The following is a 22848-nucleotide window of genomic DNA, read 5'->3' as shown; positions in this document are numbered from 1 at the left end:
ACCAATCGCGTCGAGGCGGAACACCTGACTTTTGTGGGGGAGTTTCCGCCGGCTTGATTGATTCTAGCCACTCAATGGTGCAGCACAGGGAACCTAAGTACTGGCTACCTAGTATCTACTCCGTATGTACGTTGTATGTACTGCACATTGGGAGACTAAAGATTTGCAAGTGTTTGTTCATGTTAGCTCAACAATTATCCATTGTGTCTTACTGGAGCACTGCAATTGACAGTCAGTCCAGCTTCACATAGATCGCTATGCCAAGTTCCGTGTTTACAGCGACCCCTTTCCGGTCCTACGGCCGACTACAACCCATCAACACAAGGCACAGGAACTAGCATACTCCTGCACGACTCCTTATTCAAACACGACTCGATGCAAGCAATCTACTATTTAAAACACAAGGCTACCTTGAATGAATGGAGTTGAGACCATAATGCAGCGTCTCCTTTCGCTCTCGTCCTTCACAGCCACGACACACTACGAGAAGAGAAAAGATCTACAATACATGATTGGGAAACACAGGGTCTCGTCTGGGCACTAGCATCAAGTCTTTCATGCATTCCAATTTGTTGTCATTACATCAATCGGATATTAGCAGACTACTTCCATTCTGGGTCAGTCTTTTGCATCCTGAATTGACCACATCATCATTCTTGCTAAATGCATTTACGCGGCAATCCCGATGACACCTATGAAGAGACGAAGATATGAGTAACAGGATGCAGTAAGACGATGCGAAGGAGGACTTACCGCAAGCAGGGCGGGGACCAGCGTTACCGGTCTTCTTGGACTCCTCGTTACCACCCTTGCCGAGGTCATCAGTGCCGGCGTGGACGACCAGGGTACGCTGTATTGCAAATGTTAGTTTGCAGGGCCGTTGATACGAGCACAAGGTGATAAAGGAGTCGGGAGAACATACGCCCAGGACGCTCTCGGCACCGATGAGCTTCACAAGCTTGTCCTGCTTGGAGCCGACGGCGTTACCCTCAGCATCGGTCTTGAAGTTACCCAAGTCACCGACGTGGCGCTCGGAGTCCTCGGGGGCACCGTGGGTCTTGCCGAAAGGGTTGAAGTGAGGGCCGGCGGAGGTGCAGCCGTTGGTGTTGTCACCAAACTGATGAACGTGGAAGCCACGCTCAGCGTTGGCGTCGTGGCCAGTGATGTTCCAGGAGATGGTGGTGGGGGTGTTCTCATCGGCCTGCTCAAAGGTGACAGTGCCGGAGATCTTGGAGTCTCCACGGAGAACAGCGACTGGTGAGACGGGGGAGATTGAGTTAGCCGATGACTTCACTAACTAGAAGGCTTCCAGACGCAGGATCATCCGATCCGAGCCCGAACGTGACGACTGGTAGGGTTCAATGGACGCAAAGTGGTGACTGTCTTGTCGAGGTGACCAGGGGAGGACGAATCAGAACGGTCAGGGACTCGAGTTGGCAGTGCTTTTTGAGCTTGTTTGCCCAGCAAGCAGGGTCCTCAACCGATGATAGGTCGGGCGACCCAAGAGGAGAGATCGCAAGGTGCTCAAATCTGCTCACTCAAGGTCCCCCTTCCCCCCGGCCGTTGGTCGATCGTGGATCCCACGGAAACGTGGAAAGTCCAATAATACGGGAACTAGATAGAAAATCAAATCTCCCACTTACCAGCCTTGACCATTTTGACGGTTTGTGAATGAATCTGGTATCTGGGAATTCAGAAAATGGGAAAGCAAGAGATGGTACGAGAGGAAGAAACGGAAGAAGAAGAGAGGAGAGGGAGAGGGAAGGGAAGTGGAGGAAAGCGAACGAGGGGTAAGCTAAAATGAGCAAAGCACCGAGGACACACTCGCAGTGCTGTCGGTGGTAGCTGGAACGGGAGCAACAGCGGCAGTGGGTTCGGTTTCGACGGGCTTCCAATTTGAGTCTCCTTTACCCCACCAGGCGGGGTTTTCGGGAATGACGTTTTGTTTGGTTGTCTTTCCATTCTCCCTGCCGATTCATAAGCAGCTTGGGTCCAGATGCACCTCAGCCTTCTGCATTGGAGGACAATGCGGAGTGCTTTATGGAGTAGGTATAACCATATGGACTGACTATACAGAGTATGTGGTGTATATGGAATCAGCCCTTTGTTGCTCCGTCTTCTATGCTGAGAAGCAACCCACTCACTCGTGGTTATCCCACCAGTTCAAGCTGTAATATCCCTAGCTCCTCCGATCACCGAAGCAATATGATGCAAACCTCAGAAAAACCTCAGAAACAGTACAGTCGAGTGAATGACACTGCGGTCGGATTGTCTGACTGTTGATTTCATCTTGACTCTATATCCTGCACCATGTATGCCGCCGCTTTAGTGAGGTGCAGCCCGTGAGGGCTCAGGTACTCGGAACACTCACCAGTCGCTTACTGAGCACGCACCTGCCTCTATATCATCACTGCATCAACCGTATGCAGCAACTGATAAGGTATGCTTCGAGTACAGATTACTGTAAATTAGAGTAAACGTCGAAACGCATATACACCCATGTTTCCAATCTAGCGGCGCTTCACCCACAAGATGTTCTATACACTATCAAGACTACTACCTACCTTAGTTACTTGTGTGAGCATTATTAATGTATGAGCCAACCCCCAAGGGTCCAGCTACCTCCGAACCACCACGCACGCCCACACCCACACCAACAGCTACCTGCGCGAACCGCATCCGCATAGCAACGACAAAAAGCGGCGACGGGTTGGGAGCCCAGAGCGGTATCTGGTCGGAAGCTCAAGGCTGACCAACCGGCGATATCGGAGTCATTCTCCATTCTCCTTGGGGTCAATTCCTCCTACTGTAGTTTGACCCCAGTGATATTTGGTGGCAAAGACTCAATTCTGAATGTTGGAGGATCATATATCCTTCCTTGCTTCGACGCCTTCCAAGTCATTCGAAATATGCAACAGTGGTAGGTCAACATCGTCTCCCCGTAGTGACAATGTTTCCCCCGTCCCGGTGGTAGTGGTCTATACAGTGGCCTCTCCAACGGCCACGTCACCGTACATTATCGACATGCTGCATACCGGAAGTAGTTCGCTTGAACCCTTGCTGCAGCTGTCATGTTGGGCCCAGGCGTGTTTGCGTCGTACCAGGCATTTACCCCACCAGCGACTGCCTTCGCGCACACCGTTCTACATACTACAGAGTAGATAGTAGTTTTCGAGTCGAAAGAGTAGGCCAGAAGACTTGGAACATGTAGTATAAGAAAATGTTCGTCATTTCGTATCTACCAACCCTAATCCAGCTGTCTCGAAATACATCAAATTCTCATGATCGTCAAAATTTTCTTTACACAAGTGGGAATAATATATGGGTCATCACAAAAGAAAACGTTTTGAAATCCGCGCACGCACGCACACACAGGACAATTTAGATCAAACAGAACGCAGGTTAATCATACTTCCATTTATGCCTGGATCTTGGACTTGAGGATGTCCTTGAGGGTGACGGCGTCGGCGGCGAACTTGGAGATACCCTCACGGAGCTTCTCGACGGCCATAGCCTCCTCGTTGAAGTCGAAGCGGAAGAGAGCCTCGTCATTGATGTAGGAGCGCTTGGGGATGTCGAGCTTGGTGGCGTCGGCAGCGTCGAGCTTCTTGGGGACGGCCTCGGTGGAGTTGTAGAGATCCTCAAGGAGGTTGGGCTGTAAAAGCAACGCTGTCAGTACTTGGTTCAAGCCAAACCCCATAATCAATTGCGTGCAAGAAAAGGTAAACTTACGGAGATGGTCAGGTAGTCGCAGCCAGCCAGCTCGGTGATCTCACCGGTGTTACGGAAAGAGGCACCCATGACGATGGTCTTGTAGCCGAACTTCTTGTAGTAGTTGAAGATCTTCTGGACGGACTTGACACCAGGGTCCTCCTGGGCGGTGTAGTCGCGCTTGTGGGCGGCCTTGTACCAATCGAGGATACGGCCGACGAAGGGAGAGATGAGGTAGGCACCGGCCTCGGCGGCGGCGATGGCCTGAACCTCGGAGAACATGAGAGTCAGGTTGCAGTTGATGCCGTGCTTGGACTGGAGCTCCTCGGCGGCCTTGATACCCTCCCAAGTAGAGGCGATCTTGATCAGGATGCGGTCCTTGGAGATACCCTCCTGCTCGTAGAGCTGTACACAATGTCAGTCTTGCATTTCTCATTGGCGACGCGGGCAAAAAAAATCTTACCTTGATGAGGTGCAGGGCCTTGTCAATGGAGGCCTGCTTGTCGAAAGAGAAACGGGCATCGACCTCAGTAGAGACCTTGCCGGGGATGATCTTGAGAATCTCCTTGCCGAACTCAACAAGGAGGTGGTCGAGAGTGGAATCGACCTGCTCGTCGACGGTCTTACCCTCCTTCTTACCCTGCTCGACGGCCTTGTCGATCAGGGAGGCGTACTCGGGCTTCTTAGAGGCGGCCAAGATGAGGGAGGGGTTGGTGGTGGCATCCTGAGGCTTGTACTTGCCAATGGTGGCGAAGTCGCCGGAGTCGCAAACGACAACCTTTTCAATGAAGAAGATTAGCTGACAGAACCGCGGGAGGTAGAAGGGAAAGAATCACATACGGTGCCGGAGGCTTTGAGCTGCTCGAGAGAAGAAGACATTGTGATGGTTGAGAATGATGATTAAAGGAGAAGTTGTACAGAATTGGGTAAATGAGCTTTTTTAGATTGATTGAAGAAAGAATGAGAAAGGATCGAAGGCGGAATACGGTAAGAATTAAGTAGTAGGGGAGTCAGCGGAGGGGAAGAGGGGGGGAAACTGGATGAGCGAATGAATGGTGGGGCGAACAGCTTCCCCCCCGATGACGCTATGCCTTTCTGCTCGTTTCTGTTGCTGCTATTATTCCTTCCACTCAACCTTCTCTACAGAGTACAGTACAACTTTCTTCAACTTCACCCTCACATCCCAAAAAAAGAAAAAATAATAAAAACACGGGGTACACTGGTCCTACTCAGTACCCCCGTATCACTCACATCTTCACCTCTTGCACCCTCCATCACATACTTCTTCTACACATGCAGTGTTGCTTGCTTCAGACCGGAGCACACTGCGCCGGCAAGACTGCTCCGGTCGGTCCACTCGTGCCCGGCTAATCACGACCCCATCCAGGCCCTTTTTGCTTCACCGAAGGTTTCTTCCCCAGCGTATCTGAGCTCTGCCGTTGCCGTGCTGCTGGCACTGCTGGCTGGCTTGTTGCTGGTCTGCTGCATGGTCATAAGCGTTCTGCCCCTCGGTTGCCCCTCTTCGGCTTGTTCTGCGGTCTCTGGCCGTCTCTGCTTCGTGGCTTTTGCCCACCAAGTTCCATCTCCCTACGGGTTACTCGGAATAACGATGCGGGTGGTTGTTCGGTTCCGGAGTCCCTGATCCGCTACTAAAAACCGTATTTAACCGTTCTCGAATGCTTCTTCGAAGTGATGCTTCCCATTCAGGTCAATATACCCGCTCTTCTGCGACTCCTGGCCTTTTTGTCTAGTCCTGATGTAGTACAACTGCCCCCACACATCCGTGGCTACCGCAGCTTTTTTCTCCGCATGTCCCCCCACGGAATTATACTGGGTATATACAGTGGAGTTCCCAGTCTAAGTTATTCTCAGCGGAAAAGAACCGGGCTGGGAGACGAAAATGCGCCATTGAAGAGTGAAAGCCGAAACACTGCCTGGGTAGGTTAAAGTGAGTTAATGCTGATCTGACAAGTTCTTAAATCCAGGTACCCGAACAAGATCAGCATTGATCAATACCCAAATAAGGCGAAATTACCAAGTTTTCGTGATTGACTTGCGAGCAATAACCTCAGCCGAATTGAGCCTTTCTGGCATGCTCATCAGCGGCGTTGAACACAGCTCCATTCATACTAGTCAGGGTCAGTGTACGATCGAGCTTCACATCATCAAGTAAGAACACTCACCACTCGGCCGACATCATCACCAGTGTAAACAACATGCGGCAAAGCAAGGATACAGGTAATCCCTGCCGAGATGTTGGCACCGTTGTCGCGAAGGTTGTCCACATGATGTAGCTGTCGGATCAATTCTAGCTCAAATCGTCCGTGAAGAATAATTTTGCTCCAGATCTCCAAAGGTATCAGCGGCTGTATGGGTGGGCGGGGTGTATCACTCACGTTGACGACGCCGTGTTTATGCCCCGTAAACAGGAGCTCCCGCTCTTGCCACATATTGTTGACTCCCTCGTAGAAGACGCACGTCATGACCTTATCGTCCGCAGAGTCACCTACAGTCTGCTCGAGTAACAAAGATCCGTTAAGGCTGTACAAGCTGAGACGATCACCTCGGCAAATCATGATCTCGCCAGTGACATCGTTGATCTTAGCACACTACTGGAATGTCAGTCATCAGAACCCTAACAAATATTCCGCGCATCTTACATCAACACGTCCGTTGGCCGGAAGCTCGCGAACAAAACACTGCCGGTTAAGATCCCATAGCATGATCTGTCCATCGGTCGATACGGACAAGAGCGTACTGAAAGACCAGGACACTGCAAGTACTGTAACCGGCGAACGATGCCCGAACAATGATCCCGATGGCTGTAGGTCCACGGTTCTGCCCGAAGATGTGAAAGTCCATATCGAGACTATGCAATCCGTTCCAGCCGTGACTAAAGTCCGAGAGTCGGCGAACAAAGCGCACGACAGTTGACCCGCATGAATGTGCTCGAAGTGGCCGAGAAGCTAAAGCATTGTCAGAGGCCTTGTTGCTCAAACCACAATCAACGTGCCCATACCTTCCGATGATCGGCAGAATAGAACCTAACGCTGCCATCGAAAAAGCCCCATTCCATGTATTTGTCGTAGCTGGGGGGGATATTTAACCGTAGAGCAGCCGCGCATAAGAGACGGTCTTGCCTCATCGATAGGGAAGAGACCTGCTCACCAATATCTGTTATACTGGTATTAGCATGCCAAGAGGAATACGAAAGCCCCAGCTCGATAGCGAGGACTCACCAAGAAGGGCAAGGGGTAGCTGGGTGAGAGACTCGGCTAATCGGTCTAAACTTGGACTCTTCTGCCCCGGGTCTTCTCTCTGTGGATGAGGCCGGCTGAAGATCTGATGGGGCGTTTGTCCGAAGTTATGAATTGTACTAACTGTGCGACGTTGTTCCTCAGGGTCTTCAATAGCATCGATATCTTCGGCACCTTGATAAGAGAGATGATGAAAGACATTCACTGCCTCGACTGCAGCCTCGCCTTTCTGCTTGCAGCCGAACACAAGATCAATCCAATGGTGCAGATTCTGCGTGACATATGGGCTTTCAAGAGCTTCTCGATGTTTTGCAATGAAGATCTTGGGGTCACCCTTAGCCCAGGGGGGCAATTCTACCGTATCGATAGTAGTGGTCATGTCCTGAAGAACACCGAAATCATACTTATTTGAGTTGTCGAGGAACTCTGGAAGGTAGAAGAATTCTGGTATAAGCTCTCGCACATCGGACATATGGCCACGTGATGCAGATTCCCAGGCTTTGCCGATTGAGTAGAATAGACGGTCAGCATGGTCAAATGTACCTCCTTGAAGCAGCAGATATGACTTGACGAAAGGCTGCAATCTGATGAGGTAAGAGCTAACGATCATGGCCGAAGAGTAGTGTGTCCCGTAATGCCACGGCGGCAACTTGTCATCTGCCATCTCAGCAAAGGCTTTATACCGCTCTCTGAAGCCGGCTTCGCGTTCGGAAGTCTGACATCCCATGGGTTTGGACAAGTCACGGAATGTGAGTGGATTGGTCAGATCCAACTCCTCACTGGTATAATCCGCGAGCACCCAAGGGAATACCGGATATTGCGTCAGGTCATTAAATGTTCTTCCTGCTAGTGTGTTGATCAGCATCAGGTAATGGAAGTTGGACATCTCCCCTTTGGCCCATTTGCGCGTTGCTGGATAGACCGGGGAATGTCCAAAGACGCTAGCGAACTTCGATCCCAGCGTTTGTGGCGCATCCTCTTGACTTCTAAGCGTCTCAAATCTCCGGGCATCTTCAGGACGTGCGTGCCCAACACTACCGGTGACTTGAGGAGCTTTCATGGCGAGCTGACTGAAGAGACTGTCCCGAGCCCGCGACGAGATGAGTGTCAAAAGGTAACTGGTACCATCCGAGAAGAAGATCTCCACGGCAACATCCCGGAACAAAAATCTCCGTTTGGAGACGCTAATCAAATCAGACCATTTCCAGCTTCGTGTTTCATGCTCTTGCGCTTTGCGCTCCATAGATTGTCGCCCGGCGATCATCTGAACGTATGGGTCACGCTCATTCGTGGGCGCTTGCCACACATTCACAATCTCACCGTCTGACCTCTGAAAGAAATTGTCTAGAATGTAGATATGTTCTTTGCCTTGAATCACAAGGCCCTCAAGTGCCTCTAAGCCGATGACCCGAGACATGTTGCACACCCCTTCAACTTGATCACCGCGGTGTAGACTCCGCATGACCTTGCGATTTTTATCTTCGTAGTCCTCCAAATCGGCTTTGGGATCGTCAATCATTTCAAAGCTTTCTTCCAGCAAGCTTCTACCATCCGGACCGATGCTGTGAACATTAACATCCGTAGCTTCGTTGTTTGCAGCCATGGGGGTGAGATCAAGTGATTCGGCGCCAGGAGACGGGTGTACTTGTGTGACCAGTTTGATAGCTGGCGGCGCCGACGCTTTTCGCTTGGGTTGATAGTCCTGTCTATCGCTTGAGTCATCGGGTATCATGCGGAGACGCATGCGACTACGTCCTTCTGTCTGGTCAAGCCGCCATCTCCTCTCCCGATCTTCAGCTAAAAGACCGCCATACCGCCGCAGATCCATAGTTAGCTTGGAGAAAGCTGACCACATGAAAGAATTATCGTCCTGCTGGTCCTGAAGTGCACGTTGGGACTTCAGGAACTCAGATGCCGAGATGTTTGAAGCCCAATGAGGAAAAGTTGCCTCATGTTTGCGTGTCACGTCATTGCTAAGTACTTCCGCTTGTTTCCACTGCTTCAGCTTCTCTTGACGCTTGGACACTCGCGTTCGCCAAGTGCCGTCAATATTGGCGTTCTCCTCTTGGACAAAGTCTTCCCATTGCTTCGATATGACACCAAAGAACAAAGACTGCAGATCCTCCTTCTGATCATTGAACCACTGCAAGAATTCGGAATCATCCATTCCCACCACAGTCTCAAAGCCCGCAGCAAGCCGTTTTTGAAGGTAAATTGATGCGTGACTCAAGATAGTAGCCATATCGGAGGGCTTCTGAACGAGTATGATTCTGAAGAGACCCGCTGCAGCCAAACGTACACCTTTGTCTTCATCTTCTAGTTTGGTGTAGAGTAGATAGCACAACAATTGCAAGTGGTCTGACCGAGCATCGCCCGACAGTAGTACAACCTGCCAGTAAGATAGATGATCCAAAAATTTAAGCGCATCGGTGCCTTCAACTTCGGATAGTCCAAGAATGACTAACCGGAAAACAGTCGATCGAATCGTCGTAACCACTTGACTACAGAGCCTTATGGTCTTCAGACGAGAGATATCAGGCCTTTGAAGGTACTCTAAGACCATACCTGCAAACTCAACGGTGCTGGTCACCCCATCAACAAACCAGCCTTCGAAGACTGCTTCCCCAAGATGTGTCACAAACCGACCGAGATTAGTTAGCACGCGCGTCTCCGCAAGCAAATCAGGCTTGGCAAGGAAACGCTCTTTGAGCGTTGACAGAAGATGCGTCATCACCCAAGAATTGAAGTGCGCACGATGCTCAGTGGATCCAGGTGGTGACTTTGAATAAATGCCAAGACCTGAGAAGTCTTTTCTCTCCATGATCTGCGCAAGGAAGACGGGAATTATCAGGTTGAGCACACCAATAACCAAATGATGCTCCATGGCGCCTTTCAATTTGATCTTACTCGGGCTGCATGCATGAGCTATGCGTGTAGAAGACGGCAAGTGCTTCCCCTTATCGGATGAAACAAGGATGAAGGACGACGTTCGGCCCAGTGATCTACCGAGGCCATCTCGCGTGCCTGTTTGCTCCACTGTTGTGGTTTGTAGGTCGCTGACACCTCTGGACCGTGGGCGCATGACTAGGTTGTGGTCGCTAAAACCAAGGCTATTTGCGCGTGGATGGATTTCTACATCTGCACTCTCCGGGGCTGAGCCGGAAACCACTGGAAAGAGCGCCAATAATAGGTATCGAACATAGTCCGCCTGGGTTGCGAAGTCACGAAAGCCCGGTGATCTGACCTGAAGCTCGGAAAGGAATTCGAAGACGGTGTTCAGAAGTAAGATCTTCTCAGCTGTGGTGTTTGCACTCTTTTGAGCAAGAATCGAGGGCCGATACGCATCGTTCAACCTATTCTCAGCCCTTTTTGAGGAGCTTTCTGCGGACACTGTTCGCTCCAAGGCAATTTGTATAAGCTCGGTTATGACAGGGAACATCTCCGGAAACGCGATTTCCAGCGAATGATCCGATAGGAACGTTTCCACAAGGCCGTGTTTATCAAATGATCTGTCGATGTTTAATTTGCCGATGTCTTGACCAAGCAACATGGCAAAGCAGAGTGACCAGAGAGCGGGTATGTGCCACCATCTCCTTAAGTAATGGCGCATGAGAATATAGCCCCCAGTCTTGTCAGTGAACTTTTTACAATAACTGCCACCATGAGTGACAAGGAGGCGAGCGAGAATCTTGAGTGCCGAGATCACAATCTCAGGATCGTCCTCGCAGAGGAGGTACAAAAGCCACTACAGGATATTATTCAGTCTTTCATATCACAATACGATGAATCGGCTTCTTGAGCATACCTTGTTTGTTACGGCTCTGGCAAATTTCTTGATCGGTCCAAGGTCATTCGCATTGCAGAGCATAGAACAATACATCCGAAGCATCTCCGCAGCAATTGCAGGGCTGGATACATATTTGACATTTTCATTGTCGACCTGTTGTTGGCGTGCACCCGTGTTGAAGCGTATGCTCCTTTTTTTCTGTAGCCTGATCGGTTCACGGGGCTTGTGTATTGCATAAGTGATGAACAGAGCTAGCGAGCGAAGCAAATCTGCTGATAGACAGCTCTCCATCAACGACTGGAAGGCAGGTATGTAAAGACCTAACGCTTCGTGAGTGAAGTCCTCTCCCTTTAGGGCTTCAAGTAATTTCTTGTTGACACCTATCATTCGTTAGCGAAGACGTGCTATTATGGTGTTGCTGACACGGAAAAGAGAAGCTCACGCATTCTAGCGAGCCGTTTAGAATTGAATCGACGAAACTGGCTTTCGCTGGCGAAAACACGAAACTGGGCATAGTAAAGTTCAAGCAGACGAACATCGCCAAATCTCCAAATTTCCAGGTCCACGAGCAAGACCCTATATGCGAGAGGATTTGTGATCATGGAACGATTGGCTTGCTCGAAGTCGTATCCAACAAACTTGAGCGTCAAGCGAAGAAGTTTTAAAGCCAACGCAGATCGCTCCTCCTGGCTATAGCAAACACTAGAGGACTTCGCTGGGGCTCCATCTGAGGAAATACCAAGCTTTTCGCGCAGCAGGGCTGCAAGTATGCCATAGCCATTTTCTTTCTCCATTGCTTCACTATTGCGCCAATTATCCTCGACGGCCTCGTACAACGCCTCGACCGCCAACAGGGTCGCCTCCGCAGTACCAGCTGCGTGTAGAAGGCTCAGATGTATCGCTGCACATCCACCAATACACCAACTTGCATCATCTAGAGAGTGTGGTACCACCACAACAGGGTCGCCTGTCAGGACACCGATGCCGTGGGGTTGAGTCAGTGCATCATTTAAGGCAGGGGTAGCACCGTTCACTGCTACTGCGTTGCCTCCTGCCTTTGTCATATGATGCAGATTCTTCGCGGCTTGTTTGGACAGTGACTTAAGCAATCGTGTTTCATCAACCGTGTTGCTATCGTCGTCATCCAAGACAGACAGCGGGGAAACATTTATGATGATGGACGCTTCATGAATTAGGATACTAGCCTTCTTCCGGATAGCAGTGACGATATCTGATTGCTCTTCCTTGCCGGGATGCAGGTGCTCGTTGCGCAAGTTCAAAGAGGCCGAAGCCTTGTAGGTCTGGAAAGAGCCGAGACAGTCCTGGAAGTTGCCATAATAACGAGGGCCAAGGTTGTAGAAGACAGCAATGAGATCATCGCTGTAAGCCTCTTCAAATAATATAGCACTAGACAGCGACCATCGAGAGGCAGATACCCCTCTTCCCAGTCTCATTGCGAGGTCCTGAGGTGTACCCAGGAATGCTTGAACCCGTGGCGACCGACTGGAAGAACTCGCAACAGGCATGCATGGATATTCTATCTTCAACTGTTCCATAAACTCACCATCAATGAATAAGGAGGCGCGGGAGTACGACGGCGGTCTAGGTTTTTTGTGAACGACACAGATATGATACCATCTGTTAGACTCAAAAGCAATAGATTTGAATCGGACACTAGGCCGAGCTCCCTTGATTGATGTCTGCAGGATGAAGTTGCGGGTATCCTTCTCAAGATAAGCTAGCAAGAAGCAGGTCTGGGTGGGGTCAAATGCCCCGAAGATTGTGGTGTGTGTGTTGGCATCGAATTGGTCGAATCGCGCCCATACTGACAAAGTGTAGCCAGACGAAGTTGCCGGAGGGAACGAACGACCCATGGTCGGAAATTCTATCGAGCAGAAGCCATGCAACGACAGATCAAACTGGACGAAAGGGGGTCCTTTCGAGCGCTTGAGGACGTCCACCAGGAAGCGTAAGACTTCAGGAGAGTCATGTGCCCTCTTGTATAAGAACACTGCGTCGTCTAATTTTCTAACTCCTTGAGTGCATAGCAACTGTCCTAGTTCCTGGTATAGTAGTCTCTCGGATTGAGAGCGCTCGTCGCTGAAAAGGAGCGGAAGAATCAACGACAGTGCTCCAGCACTGTGTAATGTGGTGACATTCCGCTGAGACTGAGAGGCAAGCTGACAAAGGCATGCAGGCACGGCGAGTCTCTGAAGATTGTGGTCGGCCAGCGACAATGACGTCTGATGCAGCCATACACGGATGAAAGGTTCCAATAGTTCAGGTACTTCAACCGTCTCGGATTGTCCTATGCATCGATCCACTTCTGTCCGAATCTGATCCGGCAGTAGATCAGAAGCCGATCGCAGTTTTGACTCTAATGATGTGAAAATGCTAGAGACCGTCTCCTGACAAAGAGCCGCTGCCAGAATGCCACCGTAGAGTTGCTCAGTGCCACCCTGCACACCATCTGCTTTCTCTGCTATGACAGCAAAAATTTCCTCCAAGGCTGCTCTTCCTCCACCAGAGATCCGAGTCGCAAAGTGCCGCTTGTTTCCATAATGGTCCTTCAATGCTTCCGCCAGCACCGCCAATGTATCCGTGAATAGAGTCAAAAGTGACTTATTCTGTTCTTGGGTTGCTTGCTTCGGGGCATATAACTCCGCAATCTTCCGGAGGAGGTCGATCAGGCACTGGAAGCCCTGCAGGTGTCGGAAGCCCTCCTTAGCTTCTCTTGGATGGTCATCATCGATGAAAGTGTGACGAAGACGAAGCAAACATTCGGTAGCAGAAAGTGCTAGCTGCGAGTCTATCGCATGCCTGCTGGCGATAGCCTTCAGCTCCTCAATGAGCGGGGTCAACTCGACGGCCGGCCGTACGATGGACGAGGAAGGGGACGGTGACAATTGGGGGGTAGCCTGGCTCATTGCGCTGCGAAATATTTACCCCAGCTCCTTATCTGACGACTAGTGACCATCAGACACCATAAGATTTCGCTGAGTGTGATGGTGAAGACGGCCTGCATTGGTATGTGTGGTAGTGAAATTGTTGACTTAGCCGACCTGAATCAATCCGCACACGCACACAGTTGGCGAAACATAGGGCGACTGGACGGGGAGTGGTTCAAGAAGAAGCAAGGACGGGACGCTTGCAGGAAAGAGGCGATCAGCGAATGTGCGTTCCGTGAGGAGTCAACGGACTTAAGAGGTTTTGTCGAGATCCACCAGGGACAGGGAAAGAAAGTTGGTGCGCTCTATTCTTTCACAGGGGACGAGGGACGCGATGGGAACAGGGACCCAGATAATGGGGATAGTCTGCAGTGCGGAAGAGAGAGAACTTGTTGTGTTCGAATGAGTAGGCAAGAGAAAAAAAAGTAGCACACTCCACTGTGTATGTAGAACTTACTGTGGGTGGTGAATCGGTCCAAAGCCAACGTCACTTACAACAACGGAACCATGGCGGGGGAGGAGAGGCTACGGGAGCTGGGATCGGAGCGTCCAGGTCCTTTTTCCGCCCAGGAAAAATGCTCTGACTGAACTTAGCAAGTGGGCAGTGCTGCCCTACACTCTTCTTCGACAATGGCTGTCTCGGCTGGACCGAGCTATTCCTCATTTCTCAGCCATATCTCCACTATCAAGGAGAATCGACAAGAGCCATTGGACTCCAGCTGAGGTTGTGGCCCACTCAAGCTTATCGGGAGACGACGCTGCTTTTACCATCCATGCTTCGTGGACACCTCAGGCCTTGATACTTAACGGTGGCATCAACACGATTCACCAAGAGCTATCTTCAACATCAAGCACCTGCTAATACCTTCACCGGAGATTATATGGATGTTTCTCGATAATACGAGTCCTATTCTGAGAGCTCTGAAGCTCCCATGGCATCCTTGGTCCATGCGAAAGTTACTCATATCGAGAAAGGCCGCGCGGTTATTGCCCACCGGGATTCCGTGTATTCAATACTACCATCGTTCGCCTCGCACAATTGTCCCTTCGCATCTTCAGTAACGGCGAGAGCATCCGCACTTGTTGCTAGCTGGGACATCAGGCGGGAGGGCAGTTTGTCACTCGTCGACCTTGAACGTAGACGATCACCGAGCAACGGCAGTGTCTGTGAATTGCAAACATTCCGGGAATGGACTCCTTAGGTTACTGGAGCCTGCCTTAAGAGGTGACACCTGCAGCGCTTAACACGATCAGACTTCCACGCAATGAACAATTTTGCTGTCGACGTTCTTCCAGATGGCAATATATATCTCAAAAGTGATGTTGTTAGATAGTATTCCCTACAATGATAAGGCAATCGTCGAAGCGTGTCACAACTTGGCGTTGCATTCTCGCGAAATCTATTTATAGTGTGATGCATTCCCAACACCATGATCGGCCTTCAATGCGCGCGCATGATCTGAGAGTGTGTTTGCAGGGCTGCTCATCCTTGCTTTGCGCCATAGCTTATGCTATGAAGAATGAGTTCGGCTCATCTTCAAAGCTCCACACAGAAGACTTAGTCTACGTGAATCATACCTGATATGCCAGACGACGGAGGTATACAGTCACTCCCATATCATCGTATCATTGCTTCATGAACTCTACGCATAACTTTGTCCCAACCCATCAATTACATTTAGTTATCGGAAGCGTCTGCTGACTCATCTACGAGTAATCGCTTCCTAAACAATTGCCTTCTCATGGCAGGAAGGCTCTCCTCGGACAGAACCAGAAGCCTCAGCAGCAACCAGGAACTGAAGCCACAGTGGAAACAGCGGAAGCTGGCCTTCCTTCACCAACATCCTGGGTTCGACTCTTGGTGGTGTCTGTGTCACCGTATGTTGCAATCATTGACTTTCCGACACCTGCAGCCCACCCCAGAAACCAGGCAGATCAACCTTCAAGATTCAAAGATTGAAAAGAGTGGCGTCTAAACACCATGACTGGTTCACTGCCTCAGCCTCGAGCATCCATGGACGGTCGGAAGGTGAATCCAGCGGTTACTCCAGTCAGCAACGCAGGTGACACAAGCGATCTTCCGCGGAGGAGATGATGATTGGTGTGAAGGTGGGCCTTGATAAGCACGAAGCGGTCTTATCTCCCTCCACCATTACAGTACACAGTACGGAGAGGTCCAAGGGCGATGGTAATTCCTGGTAAGACCACCACTGACCCTCCCTCCCCCCCTCCCCCGTTCCCGGAGGAGCAGGAGTCAGCCGAGCACTTCCAAGGACACTCTTCCGAGCACGCGACTCGGGGTTGCCTAGGTGCCGAATTGCGCGCTGCCTACCTAGTTAGTGGTGGCGGGTTTACAACTTACATACCAGCCAGGGCCAGGTACCTGCAGTCCAAGGGTTGTTGCGCTTTTCCGCAACAAGACGGGTAAGCTTGGAGAGCTTGTATGCAGGGTCATTTGATCTCAACTGGAAAGGAAGAGCTTTAAATTAACGATGATCGTGAAGAAGGTCATACAAGAGGTGGAAAATCAAGTTATGTCAGTCATACTAGGCTGTCAAAACGACAGGACAATTGGGGGCTGACCTATTCTTGAGTCACCCACCGCCTCCAAGCTCCATGTTGCTCCAAGGGTACCTCTTCGTCACCGACCCGCCAGCGAGAAGCGTATGTATTGTAGGTCACTAGTTAGGTGACGAGGGATGCAAGCTGCGCCCCAGTTCGCCTCATTATGGTTATCTTCTTCCTGATATCTCAGATATTCCGGAAAATAGTATAGAGTAACTTTACCATGATCAGGAAGGCAATAGAACCTATCAGCCTCTATTACGTAGACCCTCGGGATCAATGCCTAGGTAGTTAGAGTTCCCCAGTCACGATAGGCTGGGGGATACTCCGTCGGGTTTACCGCCGTATCGTCCTGACGCCAAGGGCAAGTAAGGTAACTTAAGTTTGAAAGTGATCGTACAGGCTCTTTTTCCAGTTTACCCCAGGTCCGTCCCAAACCTTTGTTTGAAGCCCGCGCGCGCTAATAACCGGGGCCGATCGACACCCAAAAACCCAGAGCAACCACCGAAATCTGCTGTGTCATCCGGTCTGTCCACTGTAAATTACCGTATCCCGGTTGCATCATCACCTGCTGCCCTTGCCTCTTGTTAGGATAACCGGTCCACCTCCACCTCCATTCGCCGTTCTCCTCATCTCACTCGTTCTCCCTCTGCTTCTTAATCAGCTCCATCCTTCGCCCTCCTCCTCCCTTTCTTCCCCATCCCTCCCTCCCCCCGAACTGTATCTTGTCAACCTTCCATCTCTGTCTCTTGCCTCTTTCCCTCTGATCATTCCTTTTATCTCTCCTCCCCCATCCATCTATCACCACTTCCCTTCCTTTTCCACTGCCTAGAGCTTCCATCTTTCTCCAACTCTCATCATGAAAGGCATCCTCGGCCTTTCCGTGCTCCCGCTGCTGGCGGCTGCGTCGCCTGTCTTTGTGGATACCATTCACAATGGAGCCGCGCCCATTCTCTCTGCATCCAACGCAAAGGAGGTCCCTGATTCATACATTGTTGTTTTCAAGAAGCATGTCACTCCGGTCTCGGCCGCCGCTCACCACAGCTGGGTGCAGGACATCCACTCCTCTCAGAGCCAGCGGACCGAGCTGAAGAAGCGGTCGCTCTTTGATTTTGGTGAAGAAGTTTATCTTGGTCTCAAGAACACTTTCGATATCGCTGGATCCGTGATCGGATACAGTGGTCATTTCCACGAGGATGTTATTGAGCAGGTCCGCATGCATCCCGATGTGAGTATTCGACCATATCTGTCATCTGCCATTCAACACCTGCTAATGAGCTCTGCGTAACTAGGTCGCGTACATTGAGAAGGACTCAGAGGTTCACACCATGGAGGCGGCGACCGAGAAGAACGCACCTTGGGGCTTGGCCCGTATCTCCCACCGTGATAGCCTCACCTTCGGCACGTTCAACAAGTACTTGTTTGACTCCGAGGGTGGTGAGGGTGTTGATGCTTACACTATTGATACCGGCATTAACGTTGACCATGACGACTTCGAGGGCCGTGCCACTTGGGGCAAGACCATTCCTAACAACGACGAGGACGAGGATGGCAATGGTCACGGTACTCACTGCTCTGGTACTATCGCTGGTAAGAAATACGGTGTGGCCAAGAAGGCCAACCTCTATGCTGTCAAGGTCTTGAGATCTAGCGGCTCTGGCACCATGTCCGATGTCGTCCAGGGTGTCGAGTGGGCTGTCCAGTCCCACCTCAAGAAGGCCAAGGATGCCAAGGACGGCAAGGTCAAGGGTTTCAAGGGTAGCGTCGCCAACATGAGTCTCGGTGGCGGCAAGTCGAAGACCCTTGAGGATGCTGTCAACGCCGGTGTTGAGGCCGGTCTTCACTTCGCTGTTGCCGCAGGCAATGACAACGCCGACGCTTGCAACTACTCCCCTGCTGCTGCTGAAAATGCCATCACTGTCGGTGCTTCGACCCTGGGTGATGAGCGTGCTTACTTCTCCAACTATGGCAAGTGCACCGATATCTTCGCTCCTGGTCTCAACATCCTGTCCACCTGGATTGGTAGCGACCACGCCACCAACACCATCTCTGGAACTTCGATGGCCTCTCCTCACATCTGTGGTCTCTTGGCCTACTTCGTTTCGCTCCAGCCTGACGCGGACTCTGCTTTCGCCGCTGGCGAGCTTACTCCTGCCAAGCTCAAGAAGGATCTGATCTCCATCGCCACCCAGGGTGCTCTTACTGACATTCCCGACGACACCCCCAACGTAAGTTTAGCACTAATCTTCATGCCTTGGACGCTACTAATTCCCTTCCCTAGCTTCTTGCCTGGAACGGCGGTGGTTCCAACAACTACTCTGAGATTGTTTCCCACGGTGGCTACAAGGTTTCCACTATCAAGGATCGCTTTGAGAACCTGGTTGACAAGGCTGAGAAGATGCTCTCTGAGGAGCTTGGTGCTATCTACAGCGAGCTTCAGGACGCTGTCATTGCATAGACTTGCTGTTTTCCTACACAGACCTAGCTTGAGAGTTTTGACTTCAAGACAGCTTGAGATCAAGACAAGAGCGGGTCGGACATTGGCGCTGGTTTCTTTATTTGCTTGCTTTGGAGATGTTGATGCATTGACTGCGTCAATTGTACCATCCTGATGTTATTCGCCCGTCTGACCTATTTTTATGGTAGTATACATGTCCGCAAAGAACACTATGACGTTTTGATTTAGAATTTTGGGTGCGATACACAAATTGCCAATCTGATACATGTCAGATGTTCCTGATGGTGATCAGTCAATGTAGGCTGGTGTGAGACCAGTGTCCTAGAGATAAGTATCCTAGTGTGTGGAGCTTAGTATTACATATGCGTAGATAGTTCCGTCCGACGTTCACTCTAGAAGTGAGCAGTCAAGACAATGGAGATGTGGATGCCATTCCAATTCATCTGCCAAGGCAATGTGCTTCCCACCTGGAGACCAATTAGGAATGTCTATCCATGTCTACTTCCGGCTGAGTCCTGTATCATCCGTCGACAATAGTACATTCCCGGTCCGGATAAGCACTACGCCAACATCCACATGATCCTCGCAATTGATCTCCAACTGTGAATACATTGGAGTGTACATTGCAATTGCTGTAGCTTAAGACAAAGACCCTTTCCTCATGTTCCTCTACTAACACAAGAAAGACATGTCGGTGCTTGACTCGCATCTTCCACACTGCATCATCTTCTCCCTCGGCATCTAACATTGGAACGTGCAGACCCACACATGGCACCACATATACATCGCCTCGAATATAAGTAACACTGTGAACCTCCCTACAACGACACTGTACACGCTAACCAACGTTGTAGTACCATCTTTAATTGCGAGTCCATTCCACCTCATAACATCACATGCAAACCCCAATTCCCAAGACATAAATCCTCACGCTCACGCGCAGCTATACTCTGTAGAATCTGCAGCACAGCGACATGCCGATCCCGCCCGGCTCGGTCGGTCTCTGTTTCGCCCGATGTCTGTAAGTACGGAGTAGTATACTGTATGTTTTGTACAGTGGCGGAGGTCATACCTGCCACCTGCTCCAGCTCCAGCTCCAGCCTTCACTGCACTGCACTGCATAATACGTCATGGTTCCGGGTGAATTGAGCTTAGTGTTTTCGCTGAAGAACTGCGAGAGGGGATGAGAGGGGCGATTAACGGAGGAGATAGGGGGGAGGAGCACCCTCCCCTCTCGCCCCGTCTTCCCCGCTCCCGCGCGCCCACCGCGTGATAGCATCATCAGGCAGGTCGGGCACTGCTGTGCTCGGAGTTTACCCTCGGGCTCAGTGGATGGAATGCTTGGTGGTGGTGTATCAAGTCAAGATTGGCTTTAATATCACCTGATGCATAGTACACTCCTAACTAAGTATTGTGCGCTCTGTGGGCGTGAAGGTGAGTGTATGCTTATCATGGTCGGGTTGTCATCGGTCGAGCGCCATTTGTTCGTGGCTGATACTCGGATATGTGGAAAGAGGTTGAGGGGGATGTGAAGTCGATTGCTTGTTTCAGATTGGGCTACTTGCTACTTTGACAGGGAAGAACAAGAGAACCTTTAATGATGCTAAGGTAAATATTTTGCTGTGCAACAAAAAGAGACGATGAAAGCACAATCTATCCAGTGCGCCTCGCTATGCTGTCCATTTGATAATGTGATGAAATCAGAAAAGAACCAAAGTGCTGCCAAGAACCAAACATTGGAGGTGGGCGCAGAAAGTGTTGATGAGGCGGGAGTTCTGGCAGGTTTATTCGTGGCGTATAGCCACAAATTCAAATCACGCAGGTTTCCTTTTCAGGCTTGCTCCTCGTCTTCACTGCCTGTTTCCTGGTCCTCGTCGTCATCCACATCCAAATCTTCGTCGGAGTCGCTGCCCCCAAAAACATCATCGTCGACGTCGCTCTCAGCCCAGAAGTCCGAGTCGTCCTTCTCGATGACCTTGGCCGGCGACGTCGTGAGGTGGGTGGGCATGATAAATCCCTCGGGAATGTCCCTCTTGGAGTCCTCCACGTGCTGTTGGACTATTGATTTGTAGTGTTCGGGATTCTTGCGGAGCATCACGGACGCATCCACGTTGGCGGGCGAGGAGATTTCTGCGTCGTCGAGTAGGGATAGAATGGAGATGAGAACGGATTCGACTCGCTGAGCGGGTGACCACCGCTCTGAGGCGAGCTCGCCCGACATTTCGTCCTCGCCGGGCGCGTGAAGAATAGAGATGCAGAGTTTGCCATCTTTATAAATGTTCGGGTGGTACAGTGGGCGGAGGAATCGGAACTCTGCATGATTGAAGGGCTGGGTTAGTCGAGAAAAGGGAAGATCAAGGCGCTTATAGGCCAGTCATATTGCAGGAAGGGCACTCACCTGGAGGCGAATAAGGGTAATTACTGGGGAACTTCATCGAAGCTTTGAGGTAGCCGCCATAGTAGAGAGAGTCTGGGTTGAGGACGATCAAGCCCACGTTCCAGTTTAGAATGTTCTGTTCATCGATCTGTAGGCGAGGTCCGATCAGTAACTGCACAACGAAGGGATGGTGGATTCAAGGGTAAATAGGTAGTCTGTGCTATGGAGAGCAAGAGCATACTTCGATATTGACCCAAGGCTCCTTCAACAACGACTTGTATTCGTTCATTAAGATGCGTTCCACCATGGTGAGCGACGGAAAGGGGAGAGGTGTGGCGGGCGGCGAGAAGTAACAGATTTCAATGGGTATGGATGAGGTTGCAGATCTCAAGAGGTGGAGATAGAGTCTGCAGGAGTTGTCCTGAAAGTAGGTAAACCGTACCTTTGAGTTGTAGAAGATCTGATAAGCGGTGATGAGGATTCGAGGTGAGGGGAAGACAAGTCGTAGGAGGAGGGTGTCATTGTCCGCAAGAGACGCCGCTCATGAAAGAAAGCGCTAGTCCCGCTGTGGCAATCCATGCTACCCACGCGCGGCGGAAGGCCCCGGGGGTGGCGTGTCGGATTCCCTCATCACAAGTTCTCTCCGCAGAGTTTTTCTGCCATGAACCACCGGGTTCCATACGGAAACCTTCCCTATTTTTCCCAGAGTAACACCGACATATGGAGTAAGCTGGCTGGCTTAGTTATTGCTCTTGGGGTGTGTTATACTCTGAAGTCGGAAGGGTTCTAGCATACTCAGGCACCAGGTGGGATGATAACCAGGGCAGCCACTCATAGTGTCAGGAATGGATGAACAATCGCTGTCTCTTATTGGTGTTCTGAGCTGGAGAGGAGAACGAGCAGTGGGGGCTAGAGAGGGGAAAAGCAGCCCTTCGAGTGGGGAAAATGGACGACTTGGGACCAGCTGGTTTATTTATCATCATTAGTTATCGCGATATCATTACGGCATAGTTCCTGGCTCAAGATTATCTCTGGGGATTGACCGACGGCTCTCCTGGAGAATAACCGGAGAAACCATTCGGAGTACCATGAGCTGGAGAGAGACGAGACATGCACTTTGAGTAAAAGGCACAATTCCTCCTTTAGCCGCCTTGCTTTTGCGTTGCCCTGCTGCTGATGCTTATCTCGGATGATAAAGAAGTGCCTGGTTGCACTCAACTTACGAAATCCACCAGCTATCCCGTTTATAGACCCCGACGCCTGTCAGATGATGAGCCTTTGAGAGTTTGACTCACCATTCCATGCGAAATATGATAGTTAATAGGCAAGCGCGCATGACGAATCAACCGCGTTGATTGTAACAGAAGATCAGAGGCTGGATGGATTTTGTCAATCGAGTCGGTGTGACCGGCAAGGGGTATGCAGCATGCACGGACAGCCCTCCCAAGCTCTCGCATATCCATACCGTATCTTTGAAGTTCGGACCCCTCTCATCCCTCTACGTAGTTCCGATAGGGAGTTAAGAAAGGGACTCTGGGTGGAAGTACTGTGTGGGAAGATCCGATTCATCATAGGATTCGAGTAGTTTTCCATAGAGCTTGTTGAAATCGGGACGAACCCCATAGTTTTCAGATAAAGTGAGAAGCAATGCCTCCAGATCCCATCTTGCAACATGGAACCACACCAGTAGTGAATGAGGTGGTCGATTTATCCGGTTGATCAGTGATACGTCAGATTAAGTGGTC

General features: G+C 50.7%; 5 protein-coding genes across 5 annotated transcripts; 1 reads left to right on the top strand and 4 right to left on the bottom strand.

The window, feature by feature from the left end:
- Window positions 1-601: 601 nt before the first annotated feature.
- On the bottom strand, window positions 602-1740 carry sod1 (superoxide dismutase SOD1). The gene is made up of 4 exons (XM_025573107.1): window positions 1644-1740; window positions 923-1254; window positions 754-850; window positions 602-692 (listed from the first exon to the last, which is right to left on the bottom strand). Exons 1-4 carry the CDS (start codon window positions 1654-1656, stop codon window positions 670-672), a joined length of 465 nt encoding a protein of 154 aa, XP_025434749.1. The 5' UTR covers window positions 1657-1740; the 3' UTR covers window positions 602-669.
- Window positions 1741-3208: 1468 nt separating this feature from the next.
- BP01DRAFT_353073 (sedoheptulose-7-phosphate:D-glyceraldehyde-3-phosphate transaldolase TAL1) lies at window positions 3209-4625 on the bottom strand. The gene is made up of 4 exons (XM_025574086.1): window positions 4552-4625; window positions 4175-4489; window positions 3733-4116; window positions 3209-3655 (listed from the first exon to the last, which is right to left on the bottom strand). Exons 1-4 carry the CDS (start codon window positions 4588-4590, stop codon window positions 3419-3421), a joined length of 975 nt encoding a protein of 324 aa, XP_025434748.1. The 5' UTR covers window positions 4591-4625; the 3' UTR covers window positions 3209-3418.
- A 768-nt stretch (window positions 4626-5393) lies between these two features.
- On the bottom strand, window positions 5394-14176 carry BP01DRAFT_353071 (Beige/BEACH domain protein). The gene is made up of 8 exons (XM_025574085.1): window positions 11198-14176; window positions 10774-11135; window positions 6951-10713; window positions 6731-6885; window positions 6372-6677; window positions 6108-6320; window positions 5895-6059; window positions 5394-5840 (listed from the first exon to the last, which is right to left on the bottom strand). The coding sequence occupies exons 1-8, from the start codon at window positions 13680-13682 to the stop codon at window positions 5811-5813; spliced, it is 7479 nt and encodes a 2492-aa protein (XP_025434747.1). The 5' UTR covers window positions 13683-14176; the 3' UTR covers window positions 5394-5810.
- Window positions 14177-17127: 2951 nt separating this feature from the next.
- On the top strand, window positions 17128-19007 carry BP01DRAFT_332738 (S8 family peptidase; the record flags this gene model as incomplete). The annotated part of the gene is made up of 3 exons (XM_025573106.1): window positions 17128-17496; window positions 17561-18496; window positions 18550-19007. The coding sequence occupies 3 exons, from the start codon at window positions 17128-17130 to the stop codon at window positions 18724-18726; spliced, it is 1482 nt and encodes a 493-aa protein (XP_025434746.1). The 3' UTR covers window positions 18727-19007.
- A 1550-nt stretch (window positions 19008-20557) lies between these two features.
- Window positions 20558-21410, bottom strand: BP01DRAFT_371010 (putative ubiquitin conjugating enzyme (UbcC); the record flags this gene model as incomplete). Its single annotated transcript, XM_025576641.1, has 3 exons — window positions 20558-21039; window positions 21125-21251; window positions 21345-21410. The coding sequence occupies 3 exons, from the start codon at window positions 21408-21410 to the stop codon at window positions 20558-20560; spliced, it is 675 nt and encodes a 224-aa protein (XP_025434745.1).
- Window positions 21411-22848: the final 1438 nt, after the last annotated feature.

The sequence above is a fragment of the Aspergillus saccharolyticus genome (genome assembly GCF_003184585.1).
Source record: "Aspergillus saccharolyticus JOP 1030-1 unplaced genomic scaffold BP01scaffold_3, whole genome shotgun sequence".
In the NCBI taxonomy this organism is placed as follows: domain Eukaryota; kingdom Fungi; phylum Ascomycota; class Eurotiomycetes; order Eurotiales; family Aspergillaceae; genus Aspergillus; species Aspergillus saccharolyticus.
The sequence above is the reverse complement of the archived record's forward strand: the minus strand, read 5'-3'. Positions and strand labels throughout refer to the sequence as shown.

Excerpts from the sequence above, each read along its gene's own strand:
- sod1 (XM_025573107.1), bottom strand. Across the intron at positions 851-922 it reads GTGCCGAGAGCGTCCTGGGC|CGTACCCTGGTCGTCCACGC; the intron begins GTATGTTCTCCC and ends TTTGCAATACAG. Across the intron at positions 693-753 it reads TGGTCCCCGCCCTGCTTGCG|GTGTCATCGGGATTGCCGCG; the intron begins GTAAGTCCTCCT and ends GTCTCTTCATAG.
- BP01DRAFT_353073 (XM_025574086.1), bottom strand. The coding sequence starts at position 4,590 with ATGTCTTCTTCTCTCGAGCAGCTCAAAGCCTCCGGCACC. Across the intron at positions 4,117-4,174 it reads AGGCCCTGCACCTCATCAAG|CTCTACGAGCAGGAGGGTAT; the intron begins GTAAGATTTTTT and ends CATTGTGTACAG. Across the intron at positions 3,656-3,732 it reads GCGACTACCTGACCATCTCC|CCCAACCTCCTTGAGGATCT; the intron begins GTAAGTTTACCT and ends TTGCTTTTACAG.
- BP01DRAFT_353071 (XM_025574085.1), bottom strand. The coding sequence starts at position 13,682 with ATGAGCCAGGCTACCCCCCAATTGTCACCGTCCCCTTCCTCGTCCATC. Across the intron at positions 6,321-6,371 it reads CGGCCAACGGACGTGTTGAT|TGTGCTAAGATCAACGATGT; the intron begins GTAAGATGCGCG and ends ACATTCCAGTAG. Across the intron at positions 5,841-5,894 it reads GTGATGATGTCGGCCGAGTG|TATGAATGGAGCTGTGTTCA; the intron begins GTGAGTGTTCTT and ends GACCCTGACTAG.